The sequence below is a fragment of the Aspergillus fijiensis genome (genome assembly GCF_003184825.1).
Source record: "Aspergillus fijiensis CBS 313.89 unplaced genomic scaffold BO72scaffold_39, whole genome shotgun sequence".
Lineage (NCBI taxonomy): Eukaryota > Fungi > Ascomycota > Eurotiomycetes > Eurotiales > Aspergillaceae > Aspergillus > Aspergillus fijiensis.
In genome coordinates this window covers 199247-215113 of record NW_024469015.1, presented here as the reverse complement: position 1 = coordinate 215113, position 15867 = coordinate 199247, and the positions used below count along the sequence as shown (strand labels likewise).

Genomic DNA, 15867 nt, shown 5'->3' with positions numbered 1-15867 from the left:
ATTGCACTGATCAAGACCTTAAACGAGCTGCCCCGTCACATCGTCCCCGAGAGCCTGTCGCCAGCCGAGATCGAAGAGGAACCATGGAAAGCTACAAATATGTGGGAGTTCGACGATCCGCATCGCGAAGGGAGCTGGGAATCGTGCGCCGAAGCCTTTGATTTTGAATATGCTTGTTAGTCTATCTTCTCCCGTTCTCCTTGGTAACTATTCACCCTTGTGTATCTCTTGATCCTACACCATCATGCAAAGGGCAAGGCTAACAACATTGACCTTCTCTCTTCTTCCGCTCTGGATAGACATCTGGGCCCCCTACCGCATCCGTAACTACGATTCCGCCATGGCGCGCCTGACCTGCGCGGGCTTGATCGACTGCGCCTTTCTGAGCTCCCTCCGCTTCATCCTTCCCACGGACGACGAGTACCCCGACCTGACCAGACAACCCATCCACGGACCCAACAAACTCGGCAACTACATGGTCGGCGCGGCGCAGTGGATCTTAGGTCCCGAGGAATGTCGATATGCGTACACGGAATGCCAGAAGGTGGAGCGGGTGGACGTGAGACAGCGCGAGCTCTGGAGCCGGGAGAATTGGGCGGAATGGAAGCGCCAGTTTGCCTTTCTCGCGGGAGATGAGCGGTTCGCGCAGAAGTATCGCAGCGTTGTGGCGCAGGCTCACCATCAGATGATCACGTGCGAGAAGGAGGAGGAGCTCAGGCAGGATGTGTGATGGGTCCGTCGTTTGTATGCGAATTGGGCTAACATAGAAGCTGTGTTTGTTAGTCTTGGGGATAATTGCTTGAATGGCGCAGATGCTAAGATATGATAGTCTGAAAATTGTGTATGTTCTCTGTAATTTGATTCCTTGGAGTGTATTCTGTAAGCTGGGGGGGAGGACTCTGTGATGGATGAGTCAGGAAACGAGACTGTGCCGTAGACACTAGTATCCTAGGTATGTTACAGTACCGGGATAGTGAATGCTTGGGTCAACGCGGGTAAGCGGGCGGGAGGAGGTGGAAGCCTTCCGACTGGTGCAGGAGAGGCCACGCCGCGTCTACCACCGCAAGCATCCGTGGCTGGGAACGAGGCCCGCGTCCCGTTCACTGTGTCGAATTCCCACACCACTGCGTACCTACCTTGGTCAAAACTCTTCTCCTCAGTCTCCTCGATGCTTCGACGACATTTGCGCTCGTTGCGCCCCTGTGACTTTACTTTCAAGGCCGCTTCATCAGCCACACACTACGCGCGCACGATACCCCTGCGTAAACAGCCCCGCCGCTCTTTTGCTACAACCACATGGAGGCCAACGACTACTCACGACGATACTGAATTCCAGGTTCTATACGAGCTTCTCGAGAGAGTCGAGAGACTTCAACGTCATCAACCAGGGGGCTATCACCCCATACAAATCGGTGATCATTTTCATGGTCGCTATAGAGTGATCCACAAGATGGGTCATGGCTCCTATTCGACTATATGGCTGCTTCAGGATGAGCAGAAGAAAAAGCTCGTGGCACTGAAAATCTTTACGGCGCACTCGAATAACAAAGTGGACCTCATATCGGCTCTCACACGTCCTCGCTTTCTTGTGACCAACAACTCAGGCAAGGCAATGATCTCTTCCATCCTAGACACTTTCACTGTCCACGACCCAAACGGGACTCATGCTTGCCATATTACCACTCCAGCACGAGCCAGTCTATCGGATTTGAAGGATGGTTCGTGAATCCGTCTATTCCAGCTAGATGTCGCTCGTGCATTGGCTGCCCAGCTCGTCCTTGCCGCGGACTAGCTACATACGCAGGGGTATGTGCATGGAGACCTGCATCTGGGTAACATCCTCCTCAAAGTCACTCCCCATTTTGATCAGCTCTGACCCAAGCAACTATATGAGAAATATGGAGCCCCCGAGCCCGAGCCTGTTATCCATTTGGATGGAAAGCCGCTTCCTCCTGGGGGTCCATCTCACGGGATTGTGCCTCTATGGCTTGGCGCAGCAAGTGAGAAGATCACACTTCCCGAAGCCAAGATTCTACTTACCGACTTTGGGGAGTCCTTCTCATACTCAGACCCGAAAGAACTCAAGTATCAATCTCGCACACCGCTTGTCATTCGTCCCCCGGAGTGTCGATTTGAACCACATAAGCCGCTATCGTATGCGTCGGATATCTGGACTCTCGTCTGCACGATATGGTCTATCATAGCTCAACGACCGCTGTTCGAAGGGTTCCTTGCCACGGAGGATGACATGACCCGTGAGCATGTCGATACCCTTGGCATCTTGCCGTTGGAATGGTGGAGGGGGTGGGAGGCGCGACGGGAAAAGTTCACTGAAGATGGCAGGCCCATCAACCGCAATCCATTCCGGTCTTGGAGCGATCGGTTTGAAGACCGCGTGCAGCAGCCCAGACGACAGGAAGGGATGCCCGTTCTTGGCGACGATGAACGGGCTACTATTTTCGACATGCTACGGCCGATGCTCGCATTCAGGCCCGAGGAACGATGTACGACTAAGCAGATCCTCGAGTCAGAATGGATGGTGAAATGGGCCTTGCCTGCATATGAAAAGATTCCGAAGGGTGATCATTAGATGGCTTTGATTGTCGTCCAGATGGGTTGATGTTTCTGCTACCATTGACTAAGGGTGTGATGCGATGGTAACTTGATGCGGTTAGCAGGGGCCACGCCACCATCCATACCACTTCCAACCTAGCGCTGACGACTAGAATGACTCAACGAACATCAACCCCCACGAGCTTATTTGCTATAAAGTCTGCCGTGACTGTGCCAAACCCATCTCTCATAGTTAAAGTCTCCATTGTTGACACTATAATTTTTTTTTTGCACGATTTCACTGTGATCAAGCATGTCATTACCCACAGAACCCATCCACTGGACCCGAGGTGGATTCCTCATCTCCACCGATAAGAGATATCTCTCGCCCACGGCCATTAACCATGCATTCGCACAGGACTACATGTACTGGGCCAGTCCGTTTCCCGAAGATATTCTAAAGAAGATTATCGAGAATTCCTTCTGTTTTGGCGTCTACGACCTCCGCTCGCATCGACTCTGCGATGATGAGAACGGCCACCCACAGCGACCGGTCGGAGACTTGAATGTAGCCGATGTGAAGCAGATCGGGTTCGCCCGGCTGGTAACTGATGGCGTCACGTTCGCCTACCTCACCGACTTATATGTTCTACCGGAGTACCAAGGGCAGGGGCTGGGTGGGTGGCTCATCGACTGTGTGGATGAGGTAGTCCGCCCCCTGCCGTACTTGCGGTGGCTGATGCTGCGGACTTCGGCCGCAAAGAGTCAGGCGTCGTATGAGACCCGGCTTGGGATGAAGGTGCTTGATACCGGGAATGTCAGCCAAGGCCCCGTCATGATGGGGAGACAGGGAACGGCTGGAGGAGTGTAACCATCCAAGGTTCTTGAGGGCAAGGATGTGGTTCACACTCGGATCTCAGGAAATGATGTAGCTCCGGTTTCGTTATTAGAGGAGTACGAAATGATAGAGAATGACCAGAGAAGACATTGGCGCTCCACTCTACCTTATCTCTTGCAGCATTATTGCCTATGCTTCTCCGCAGAGCAGTTTGCAGAAATGCAGCGCTAATCTTTACTTTCATTATTCTAACCCAAATTCCAAAACTCCCCTCTATGTTTCCTAAACATCCGTGCCATCCCGATATCATTGCTTATGCTCCCCAGCGAGCTCATCATACATCCCCCCAAACTGCGCGTACCACTTATCAACGACCTCCTGACTCACCCCCGGCGCAATAACATCTTGCCCACCCTCCAGCCCCCTGATAAAGAACTCCATAAACTCCTCCACCGTCAACGCCTTCGGATTCTTATGCTTCTTATTATCATCCGGATCCGACCGGTCGCGATGCAGATCCGTCCCCACGGAGGGCGGCACGACCTCCACGACCCTGATGCCCTCGTACCCGCCCTTCTCCAGCTGCGTGCGCAGCGTCATCGACCAGAAATGCAACCACGCCTTGGTGCCATTATACACCGGGTTGATGACGGAGAACGGCACGAACGCCAGGATGGACGAGACATTCATGATCGTCGCGCGGCCGTGAGGGAGTGCGCGGAAGTGCTCCAGCAGGCCCAGGGTCAGGTGCATGGGCCCGCGGATGTTGATGTCGATCTCCTGGTCGGCCTTGGCCAGGAAGTCGGCGGGCGCGTCCCCGAGCACATCCAGCGGGCGCTGCACGCCCGCGTTGTTGATCAGGCAGTCGACCTCGGGGTATCGGGCCGTGAGCGTGCGGATGAAGGCCGGGATCTGCGAGACCACCCCCGTGTCCAGCACGAAGTAGTCGGTCGCCCCGATCTCCTGGGCGGTTTGCCGCAGGGTCTGCTCGGTGCGGCCGGCGATAATGACTTTCTTGCCCTTGCGCAGGAGGTAGCTGGCGATCGCTTTGCCGAGGCCGCCGCCGCCGCCGGTGATGAGGGCGCAGTTGAAGGTGAGGTTTGACATTGTTGGTTTTGGTTGGTAGCTTGTTGGTGGTGTTGTCCTTCCTGTCTCAGATCAGGGAGTTGGGAGGCAGGTTCGCTCGACTCATGCCCTGCACTGTTGATGAAGGTAAAGAAGAAAGCGGGGGTACAGTATTTGTATGTGTTGGATTTGATGTATGACGCAGTTCACTTCAAACGGGCGGGTTCTCCAAATTGCTCAGCGGCTCGGATCCCCGAGGACATTCGGGGAAGCCCCACCCACGTAAGGAAATTGGAGAATTGGCTTTTGGGGATTTTCTTTTTGCTCGTCCAGGGTCTAGAACCACGTGCAGGGAAAGCCACAATAACCTTATTCAACTCATTCTATGAGTGCTTAGTTTCAGAATTTCGTCATTCCCTTCCCTCTCAAAAACTTGCAATTGTCGTTAGTGAGGCAGGATGCAGTCTTAGGGAATATCATAGAGGCTGCCAGGATAGCAGAAGGCAGTCTGGAGGGAGTGCTCGCCAAGCAACATTGCTGGTGAAGAGAATCTGAGAATGTGCTCGGATGAAACTCGGCGTAACTAGGTGCCTCGAGGTGAAAAGTTTCCAGGTTTTTATGACTCAGGGATAATTGGGTCCGTACCCTGAAATGCATTGCATTGACTGATTCAGGGTACACTGCGCCCTACCCTAGCGCTGTCGCGCCCTGTACACCTTAAACTTTAAACCTGAATGATGACGATGATGATCAATCACCTAGTTTACAAACCCTTCGAACACTTTCCAGAACCTGTTCAAGGTGTATATATATGATCGGAATAATCTTTCTCTACCCATCATGTTGATGGAACCCACCAGACTACTTAATGCGACAGAACGATGGAAAAAGGAAATCCCTGCCGCAATATTTCCGCAAGCCCGGAACAAGATCATCGCGACAACAGAATCAGAAAGAGGGTTTCAAGGGCCTGCGATCGCTGTAGAATGAAAAAGGCAAAGGTACAATACGACGACTCCACAGATTGAGCTACTGTGCACTAAGACCCCATGCAGTGTGACGGTGCAGACCCTTGCCACCGGTGCAAGACTTCCGGTACAAACTGCACATTTCAAAGGACTACAAGAGCTAAGGACAGGGTCATACCTAAAGGGTAAGGCACTGAAGGCACTACATGAGCGCGGATTCGACACGACCGTGGCTGAAATGGATAGATACGTCGAAATGCTCGAGAGCGATCGCCAGCGCTTGATCGATGGGCTCCGGAAGTTATATCGATGCAGCAGTGGAGGATGTCGTCGGGACTCGTTGATGCTTCATCCCAGCGGACAAGAGCAACCTCTTATCCATGAGATCCTGAGTCGGCTGCAAGTATTACCAACAGAGTCAGAAGATTATGACCCTCATTACCATCGGTCTACCACTGAGACAACGACGGAGTTATCTGCGACAAGTACATCCAACGGGGATGGGTCCAGGGAGAGTCTCGGTCAAGACGTGATAATGTCTCCGCAGACACTCAAGGGAATTGACATCTCCGCGAATGACCCGCTTTGGCCGATGCTAGACTCCGCATGTACAGTTCAGAACCAAGACTTAGTGACGATACCCGACGCGACGACAGACTCCAAAGTACTAACACTGTGGGAAGGGTGGCCTATGCAGGTGGCCACGGACCATTTATTCTCAACCACGTTCAGTCTTGACAACGGATGTATAGATGCAACGCAGTGGCTTCCACATAGTTCGACAACCGACTGGATAGGTCTTACGTGACTCTGCGCTTGAGAATTGAAGATTATATTGTGACTAATGTAAACGAAACAACCCAGAATCAACATCCCATTACGTAAAGTGTTACAGCGATCTAGATCCACAAAAGCGAAGGAATCAAAAGCGAAGGAATCAAAAGCGAAGGACTTCACAGCTTGATTCTCCGAACTCTATCTGCCCCACCCCCAACTCTCCGAATCCCCGAATCTCCAACTTTCTACCCACTTTTCCAGGCCCTCACTCTTCCCCAACGGCATCCCGGAAATCGTTCAGAAACCGCCACCTTCCCCGTTCGGCCAGCCCCGCCTCCCGCCAACCATTGAGTGTCCGATGCGGGAAGCACCAGCCGGCATCCCCATCCTCGGCGCCCGTGAAGATAGGCAAGAGACTGTGGTCGTGGGCCGTCAGCACCAGGACCCGCTCGTCAGCGTCAAATTCGGTGAGGCCATCAATTGTGCAGAGACACTGGTCGAAGTCATTGGTGAACTCTTCCGCGGGCTCGAAGAACGCCCTGTCATTCGCCCCTGGGTGACGGCCCAAGGAGTGGAAGAGATGGCCGGGACAGACACTCCCGAATCGGGGGTGGGAAGGCAGTGGAGATGGCTGGATCGTCTCAGGGATAGGAATGTGCTTTGAGGGTCGGAACTCGCCGGGGTGGTGAGCGAAATCCTATGCGTCCCTCGTGGGATTTGCGTCAGTGGGTTGTTGGGCTCTTCAAGTTCTTCGCCAGGCTTTAGGGCTGTGTTGCCGGATGGGGGTTAGAGGAAACGCAGCTGAGCAATCACTTACCGCACCCATGAGAACGAATGAGTCCGACTGCACGCGAGCCAATCCAACCATGTGATCCGGTGTATGACCTGGGGTGTGCAGAAGATAGAAGCTTCCATCGCCGAACCAGTCCACGGCGGGAAAGCGACCGATCTTCAGCTGCTGCTCGTCAAACTGGATTTCTCGCAGGCTGCGGCCTGCCCAATCTGCTGATTTCACCGGAGAACCAGGTTGCTCGGGCCATCCCGGTGTAAAGTTCCTGGTGAACCCCGGCCCCACGACCAGATCAGTCGACGTGGGGAACAAGGACGGATCGCCGGTGTGGTCGAAATGGTAATGCGACCAGATAATGGCGTTGATCTCAGTGAGCGGCACCCCGTTCGTGACCAGGATATCTGAGACGTTGTACGGGGAGAATATCTTCCAGTCACTGCTGGCAGTGTTGGTGCAGCGCTCGGCAAAGATCGGGGCCAGGTTCTGGAAGTCGGACCGGATGGAGAGGTCGAACAAGATGCGCTGGCCCGATGGGTGCGTAACAAGAAAGCAGTATGATGGCACGGCCATGCGGTCGTAGCCTCGGATTGCCGGGGTCATGAATTCCTGCGCTGGGAAGTCCAGACGGGCACCTCTACATGATGTTCGATGCGTGAGCCGGGCTTTTGGTAAGAGGGCAGTCAGTCACCGGGAAAAGAACCTACGAGTCGATGAGGCAGACCTCGACGGTGTTGGCGGACTGTGGTAGATGAAGCGACGCCATTGCTTGTGCTTAGTGGTGAGCGGAAGATGAAAACTGTATATGGAGACAATTTCAGACTTGGAGTTAGTTGATGTAGAGTTATAAATTGCAGTCTGTGATGTAATCCAGTTGAGAATCGATCAGAGTTCGGGGTAAATAGTTGGGGCTCGACCCGCCCGCAAGCTATCGGCCACCCCAGCGATCCAGCTATCAGTAAGTCATGGTCAGCCGCATTATCTTAAAAAATAAGTCAACCATTTCATGCTGACCTCGTCGACTGACATTCGAAGAGCCTATTGAAACAACGCCTCTTGGCAATCAACGTCTCTTCAAAGATGGTTGTTCGCAACGAGGAATACTATTGGTGGCCCTGGTGGCGGCGCCGTCCAGTTCGCCAAATGTGTCATAGTCGGCCACTTCTGCCGATATGCGCAGTTTGTATGAGTCGGGGCCTAAGAAGGGCGTGGGCTTCATAATAAGGGTTGTATACTTGAGAATGTCTTCCGCTGAGGTCAGAACCCTGATATATACAGGATGGTTTGCCTTGTTGAGACGTGAGCCCGGACTACTTGCATGTGACAAATACATAAGTCACAACCTAGATATTTCGACAGTAGTTGACCTCGATAACTTCAAGAAACTGGAATTTATAAGAAACTGCTCGCAGTACGATCTTGCTTTTTGCAAAACATGCAAGAACAACGCGGAGTCTGGAGTCCTCATTCCGGAAGTGTTGGTGCGGGTGGGAGATATATATCTAAAGAAGAAATAGATTCATGATGTCATCATAGCGACATGGCCTCAGCGTCTAGACATTATTGATCTTTTGTGATGGAGGTACTTCATGCGTTTATGATTTTGAGATTTAGAATTGCAACAGATTGACTAGCTTCACCGAACCAAATGCACATCGAGCAAGGAAAAGGAAAAGTGGGCAAGTGGGCCCGGCTTCTGCCTGAGGCGCAGACCTCCCGGCTTACAAGTTCCAGGCAGGACAGGGTCCCGGGATTCAATAACTGCCTTCTTTGAGCGTCCTCACCGTCATTTCAAAGCTAGAAGATGTGACTTTCATCCTGATGCTCAGGGGAAGTAAGACTTCATCTTTATAAATGCTAATTACCTAATCTTGTGTAAAGTATGGTGGTGAAATTGAATGCATGACCGGCGCTGACTAATCAAGCCACAACCCCAACCGATGTAACCCCAAATCCCAAATCCCCAATACTGAATCCCCAAACTACACTGCCAGTTGACAATCTCCTTCTCCAATCTGCATTCTTTAACCACGGACCCCCCTTCCCCCTCATCTCATCACCCGCAATCCGCGAACCCCAAATCTCCTCCCGAACCTGCGTCTTCTCTCAATGAGTTATCCCTCTACCTGATCGAGCTTCTCCCCCCTCAATCCTCCATCAATTGGAGATCCCCAAAGCTCAGCCCCCACATTGCAACGGACTCTGCAGCGGCCAAGCCATGTCTTCGGGAGCAACAAAACGTGCCGAACGGTCGCTAATTTGTAATTTGTGTCTGCGTTCGTTTGCACGATTAGAGCATCTGCAGCGTCATCGGAGAACCCGTAATGCCCCCATTCCAGAGATTTAAAGAATGCCTTCAGCCGACCTAACCTAGGAATAGATACCAAAGAGAAGCCTTTTGCTTGTCCCTGCGGCCGAGCTTTCACACGGAAGGATTTGCTGAGGAGGCATGAGCGACTAAACCATGGAATTCGTGCGGGTAACTGGCCGGTCGAATGTACGTGAGTCCCCTCCCCTAAAGGCCAGCGTCGGGCTGATTGAAGACCTAGTAAGCGAGCAACCCCTCAACATAGCTCCGGAGTCAACCACGACGGGTCCTTCCTTACAAGATAGGAATTCTGCGCAGTCTGAACAGGCGCAGCCTCCTACCCCTGCCAATTACCCGGGGTTTGTTGATCCCGTACCCCAGCAATCTCTCCCGGTAAATAGCCCACTGTACTTTGATGATCTTCTCAAAGTCTATGATGATCCGGTGTTAGACTTTTCAAGGTTCATGGATATGGTGAGTTCGGACTTTGACTGGAGCACAATGAACCCGGGCATGGGGGTCGATCATCAAGAGGTCCAGCCTATCGTCCCGGTAAGCGCCATGCTCTCCGATCAGACAAACGTGACCCCAAATCACAGTCGTCCAAGAGTACCCGATGGTGCGACTGATAACGGTGTGCATAGCCCCAGCAGGTCTGTTCCAGGACAAACCAAAGATACTGACTTAAGATAGACGACTTCCAAGAGCTGAAGCCTACGCTTGATCCCTGGGTGGTCAGCGAAGCTCAACGAGCTGCGATCACCCAATCACTGACTCCGTTTCAGACCTCACTTGGAGACTTCAAGCTCCCATCCCGATCCGCTCTCGGGCGGTATATGAAGGGCTACGTGGACGGTTATAGCAATCATCATCCCCTCGTTCACATACCCACGCTCAGCATCGCCTCCCCGGCAAGAAGCCCAGAGTTTGTTCTAGCACTTCTAGCAATGGGCGCGCATTATCGATACGAAACAAAAATGGCTCGCCGTTTGTACCACGCAGCTAGGTCGGTTATTGTTGACCGTCAAACCCGCGGCGGGCCGCTCTCGAGCCCGGCAAAGGCCGGTATACCCGGGCGTGGTACAATGGACCGACTGCGCGCACTCGTCCTGGTGGCGACGTTCGCATTGTCCCAAAAGGACGGTGATTTCATCCGTGAGTCTCTGGAGTGTCAAGGATGGATTGCCTCGCTTCTTCGTAGCGTTCCTATGCCACAACACAACCACGCCAAGGCCGGGGACAACTGGCGGCAGTGGGCCTCGATCGAGGAAGACATACGTACCATTTTCAGCGCATACTGTCTGTTGATGAAACAGACAATACTATACGACACGCCTCCAATGGTGTTGAGCCACGAGCTCGATCTCTCTCTGCCCTCATCGTGCCGTGAATGGATAGCCGCGACGCCATCGGAATGGCTCGCTGCTCGGACCACAGTGCCACCTGCGATCTCTTTCAGGGAATGCCTCCGCTCACAGCTGGCCACCACCCAGCCCCAAGTTCCCACCCCATCACTTTCTCCGATGGCAAACTATGTTCTCATTCATGCGCTCCTCCAACGAATCTATCTGGCAAACTCCCTCTCCCAGGACGTAGACCGCCCCTCCCTCTCCGCCGCGGAAACCGACAGCCTCGAGCGGGCCCTCAACAACTGGCGGATCACCTGGAAGGCGTCCCCAGACACCGTCCACGATCTGCATGACACCTACGGGTCCATGGCCTTCGCCTCCACCGCCTTGCTGGGCATGGCTCACGTCCGGCTGCAGTGCAACCTGGGTCCCTGGCGCCAGCTGCAAAGCTGCGACCCCCCGACGGTCGCGGCCAAGCTCCACGAATGTCCGCTGCCGGAGCGGAGCCCACATCTGCCTCACGCCTTGCTCCACTCGATCCACGCGCTCCGCATCTCTGTCCACATGGGCGTCGCGTACTTTTCAACGCGCCAGTCTTTCTCGTGGAGCTTGTATCATGTCTTCTGTGGACTGGAGTTTGCGGTTTTCACCAGTAAATGGCTGCAGGTGGTGGCGCAGAACTGCGCCAGCGTGCCTCTCACCGGTAGGTCCCTCTTTTCAACCGGAAGTCGACTTCTTTACGTATATGGCAGCGCTAAGATGTGCTGGCAGACTACGAACGACAGATCATCCAATGGATCATCCGCGTGGTGCGGGACGGTCTCGAGTCCCACGATGAGACAGACAGTGACGAATACGAGATCGCAGACGATGAGCTCCGCCGCCCACAGGAAACAATCCGCTTTCTGAAATTCGCGGTGCCGAAGTTGTGGGCGCAGATGTTCATCGCCTGTAATAGCCCCTGGCCCATTGCTCGCATGATTGGGGAGAGCTTGGAGCATTACGCCTACCTCGTCAGAGATGAGGTCTGATTGAAACGGGCACTTCATTTGTGGACGACGGTGAAGATATCTGCGCGCTCATCGATATTGGATAGGTCTTGCTTGATAAAGCTCCTAACTCGGCTTCGCAGGAGCATTAGCTGGCCCGTTGGTTCAAGCAGGCTGGATCGATCACTTTGTGGTCAAATGATTGATCCTCCTTGCACCTCCATTTAGGCCACACATTCACCCCGTTGGAATCAAGGTGAATGCATGTAGTGCGCCATTCCCGCCCATGGGCTAAGAGCTATTGCTGCATGTGCACGACAAGAATTGCTGAAGCCGTTGACGCAGTCTCATTGCGTCAACGCATCATTAATGATGATGATATCATTTGCTACAAGTTGTGCGGTCGCCCTGAAGCGTATTGAGAATTAGATCCTGAATAGTGGAGGAAAACCCTCAGTTCATATATGTTCCTCTCAAGTACAAGATCATACCTGCCTGTGGCAATATAGACGCACGGAGCTGCGTTGCGAGCAAATTCTAACACTGTCTTCGTGTGAGACAGCATAGCAGGGACTTAAGCTACTGGGATGGTGAGCTTATTCCAGAGGTCGGGGGTGAGTGTGAAAAAGTGAATAATTAAACGAATCCCACTTTCATGCTTACAAGATTCCTTCCCTTCGATGATGATCCTAAAAATAGCCTGAATGGGCCATTTGCGTAACTAGTCCCCGTCCAAGTACTTGCCCTTAGACTTTGGCTAAGTAGGCCCTCAGTTCTGCATAGCTCATGTTAATCCATTATGAATCACTTCCGAAATAACAAGAAGCCAATCAGAATCATTCCAGCGCAGTTCCTCCCGACAAAGCTGTCCCCATATCGAAACCTTTGCCCGTCAGGTTATCTTCACCAAAGCTTCGAGGGTGCACATATGGACCGCCTCACTAGCAACAGACACGCAGGACGAAAGTAAAACCTCTGTTAGCAAGAATCCTGACGAGCACGAAGGCCACCGAGGCGTCTGCATGCACCGTACCATGGCTCAGTCGAGACGCAGTAACTGATTAGTACGACGGGGCGTGAGAAGTAATTGGCGAGAACGTGCGGACAGAGTACTCCTATCACGTCTCAGTCTGGTCCCGGACATCACCGCATATTGCGCTGGCTGCGCTTGCTTCTCACGCTCACGGGCAAGCTGCTCTTTGAGGCTGTTGCACTCGCTGTGCAGCGCTTGAATGGACCTGGCAGACGCCTTGCTCGCCTCGCGCATCAGACACAACACGCGGACAGACACATCATCGGCAAATGGGCTCTCTGCCGCTTCATCGGAAAGGAAGTCATCGAGATGTTGCACCAGAACACCCGCCATTTTGTCACGTATGCTCTCAGCATTCGGGACCCTGTAAGCCAGGTCTACGGCTGTCGCAAATCCTTTAGAAGACCATGGCATCTGGAGTGTTTTGTCGATCTTCCTCTCAACGAGAGCCTTCAGCTTCGACACCTGATAATATTCCGCAATCTCAGCGACCTGGATGTGGGCAATCAAGATCCCAGATAGAAATGGAGTCGAACGGTTGGGGCGTGAGGTGGTTCCGCCTTTGCGGGTACAGTCTTCTGACAGCCATCACTGGTTAGCTTGCATCCCAGAAACCTTGTCATAGCAGCGTAGACACAGACCGGTGGTATCGCGCTTGCGCTCGGACTCGGTGGTATAATCCCCGGCATCCAAGTATTCCACCATGTAGCCTACAGTCGATGCTTGAAATCCGTCAATATGGTAGACACCTGTGCATGCCTCCTTCACGCAGTCATTTCAGCTGCCAGAGTCGTTTGGTTTCAAATTATGTATTCGTACCTGGAATCTTTCCTCGCAGGCAGCAGCGAAAGCTTCGACCTGAGAGCACACGACCGCCTTGTGCACAGGAAAGGTGGTACCGTCACATTAGAGGGCGAAATCAGTGTATTTCCCTATTTTGGCCTGCAAAAGGAGCGCGTTGCTTAGGATAAGCGCGTGCGAAGCCGCGTCGTCAGAGTTGCTGGTATCCTGTCCCATAGTGACTAAAGATAGGGTAACACGAGTATCTTGAAGAATGGTGGCTCAGATTTCCGACCAGGCTCGGTCGAGGACTTTGCGGATAGGAGAAGGTGTGCAGTAAGATGGAAGTAGGAGGGTCAAAGCTCGCGTTGAGTGGGAAATTCAAAGTCTCCCTCATGAGGTTGCAGTGGAAGAAAAAGATTCTGTAAGAGGATAGTGAATGGAGTCAGTAAGAGTTGATGCCATTGGAGTGACTGACGCGTTGAGACTGTTCATTCAATGTACTGCGACTATCACATAGTGAATGTACCTATATCCAACCTGAGCCTCTTCCTCGACTTTTCATCACTCTGGCTTCTAGCTCTACCATCTCTTCTCAGACACCCCCCCTTCCCCCCCCTGTAGACTCTTTCTGCAGCTATGGAGAAGTTCTATTGTTTTGGGATTCGATAGACATCAAAGAACCCGTTAGTATATTGATCCCTAGTGCTCCTTGATAACAACAAACAAGGTCCCCTTGCACAGTTCATCTCACCCTGATTGTGATATCTTACCACTCGCTCTTCAACTGGCAGGATGTCAGGATGTTATGGAGTCGAGTCTCATTTAACTTGTCTTTCCTAAGAGAATGTGTGCGGCACAATCGGGCATGGTTATACAATGCCGGAAAAGCCATTTACAAAATCCCTATATCTGAGGAGAAAGGAAATTAGACCTAAATTGTCTCACTCTGAGTTCCTACTTGACATATATACAAGATTAGAATCGTAGGCCCGAGAGTCATCCTCATATTATCACGGTGGCGCTTACAAATCCCACCCCCGGCGAAACCCGATATCTGGTCCTCACACTCACACTTACAAACTCTCGCCATGAACCAATGATACTACGACTCTGACAGGCGCAAGCACCCGCCGATCTGCACACAAATTAAGTCTAGCGCCTACAAGCTCGACCCCGCCGCCGCCGCGCCCGCCTGATCCACCACCGCAGCAATCTTCCCCACCAACATAGCCGGCTGGCTCAGCATCGGCGAGTGGCCAGCGGTGCACCGATCCACTTCCGCGCGGGCCAGCCCCGCAAACCCCTCCTGAAAACTCGGCGGGACTGCTTGATCCCCCTCGCACACCAGGTAGGTCGAAGGCAGGTACTCGTACGCCGCCCGGGTCGTGCACGTGGTCTGCACCGCGTACGACTGGGGGACGAGGCGCGATTCCCATAGCGCCGCCTCCGCAGCCGGGAGGTCGCCGTACACTGTCTGGGCGCCGTTCTCCAATCGGGATCTGCCATCTGGCTGTAAATTGTATGGACTCCGGGTCAGCGAGAAATGATGCACATGATCGAAAAACAGGGAAAAGGAGACTGGTTGCCTTCCAGGTAAGTGGAAAGGACCCGGAGTTTTGGGTGTGCATACCTGCACGTCATTGATCGGAGACTCTCCGAAGGCCTCGAGTACGGATTTACCTTCGGGCAGGATAAAGGCAGCAAAGTAGAAGAGGTGGAGGACTCCCCCTTGGTGTCCCCGGGCGCGCCGCGCCGCGTGGGTGAGGTGCTTGGGGATTGCTTCGGTGCCCACGATGCCACCGTAGGAGTGCATCACAACCACCACTGATTTCTTCTCTTCTTCGACGAGGTGTTTAAGGGCTGTAGTGACAGCGTCTACATCGTCTTTTAGTGTACAAGAAAGAAACTCACTGTCGTTCATGTCGGTGCAGATGCTGGGGAGTCTGGGGTGGACGACGGGATATCCCGCGTTGTGAAGGCCGGTTCTGAGTTGCTCATAAACGAGCGGGGTCTGGAAGGAGCCTTGAACTAGAATGATCGTGGGCTTCGAGGTGAGCATTGTTGCGACGATGGATATTCTGGACATCAGTCTTGAAAGAAGGATTGGTGGGGGAAGGAAGTTCAAGATATTTGCTTGATTGGGAGGAAGAGGACGAGATCTTACATAAGTCTGAGTGAATGGATCTGACGTAGGGTGAGGTGAGAGATGCCCATGTGGTGGGAAAGATACCTTTTACGTAGCAGAATATGTTTCACCGTGTCCTGACGCATACTTCATCAGAGAGACTGACACCAAGATGCTAGGATGAAAACCTTGTTTACAGTTGAGGGAATAGGGTGTGGTTATCCATCTTGAAGTTACTGCATCATTTGAGACCAAGAAAGTACAGGCAGCTCGAATTACAGATGTTCAGAGC

At 52.9% G+C, this 15867-nt stretch overlaps 7 protein-coding genes across 7 annotated transcripts; 3 read left to right on the top strand and 4 right to left on the bottom strand.

Annotated features, from left to right (window-relative positions):
• Positions 1 to 169: 169 nt before the first annotated feature.
• BO72DRAFT_470188 (kinase-like protein) lies at positions 170 to 2590 on the top strand (the record flags this gene model as incomplete). The annotated part of the gene is made up of 4 exons (XM_040947009.1): positions 170 to 219; positions 1303 to 1718; positions 1821 to 1849; positions 1883 to 2590. 4 exons carry the CDS (start codon positions 170 to 172, stop codon positions 2588 to 2590), a joined length of 1203 nt encoding a protein of 400 aa, XP_040799334.1.
• On the top strand, positions 2536 to 3560 carry BO72DRAFT_174062 (GNAT family N-acetyltransferase). The gene has a single exon (XM_040939413.1). It carries the CDS (start codon positions 2867 to 2869, stop codon positions 3422 to 3424), a length of 558 nt encoding a protein of 185 aa, XP_040799333.1. The 5' UTR covers positions 2536 to 2866; the 3' UTR covers positions 3425 to 3560.
• A 1-nt stretch (position 3561) lies between these two features.
• On the bottom strand, positions 3562 to 4641 carry BO72DRAFT_449922 (putative short-chain dehydrogenases/reductase). The gene has a single exon (XM_040945125.1). The coding sequence runs from the start codon at positions 4496 to 4498 to the stop codon at positions 3698 to 3700; it is 801 nt and encodes a 266-aa protein (XP_040799332.1). The 5' UTR covers positions 4499 to 4641; the 3' UTR covers positions 3562 to 3697.
• A 1669-nt stretch (positions 4642 to 6310) lies between these two features.
• On the bottom strand, positions 6311 to 7754 carry BO72DRAFT_529465 (MBL fold metallo-hydrolase; the record flags this gene model as incomplete). Its single annotated transcript, XM_040950242.1, has 3 exons — positions 6311 to 6898; positions 7019 to 7625; positions 7696 to 7754. The coding sequence occupies 3 exons, from the start codon at positions 7752 to 7754 to the stop codon at positions 6467 to 6469; spliced, it is 1098 nt and encodes a 365-aa protein (XP_040799331.1). The 3' UTR covers positions 6311 to 6466.
• A 1309-nt stretch (positions 7755 to 9063) lies between these two features.
• BO72DRAFT_174035 (uncharacterized protein) lies at positions 9064 to 11785 on the top strand. The gene is made up of 5 exons (XM_040939412.1): positions 9064 to 9309; positions 9369 to 9485; positions 9538 to 9930; positions 9990 to 11348; positions 11417 to 11785. Exons 1-5 carry the CDS (start codon positions 9207 to 9209, stop codon positions 11674 to 11676), a joined length of 2232 nt encoding a protein of 743 aa, XP_040799330.1. The 5' UTR covers positions 9064 to 9206; the 3' UTR covers positions 11677 to 11785.
• An 888-nt stretch (positions 11786 to 12673) lies between these two features.
• On the bottom strand, positions 12674 to 13573 carry BO72DRAFT_382814 (BTB/POZ domain-containing protein; the record flags this gene model as incomplete). Its single annotated transcript, XM_040941488.1, has 3 exons — positions 12674 to 13227; positions 13303 to 13429; positions 13487 to 13573. Coding segments are annotated over 3 exons (768 nt in total), but the record flags the coding sequence as incomplete, so codon positions are not given.
• A 1036-nt stretch (positions 13574 to 14609) lies between these two features.
• Positions 14610 to 15509, bottom strand: BO72DRAFT_382603 (alpha/beta hydrolase; the record flags this gene model as incomplete). Its single annotated transcript, XM_040941480.1, has 2 exons — positions 14610 to 14960; positions 15081 to 15509. 2 exons carry the CDS (start codon positions 15507 to 15509, stop codon positions 14610 to 14612), a joined length of 780 nt encoding a protein of 259 aa, XP_040799328.1.
• Between the last annotated feature and the right edge of the window lie 358 nt (positions 15510 to 15867).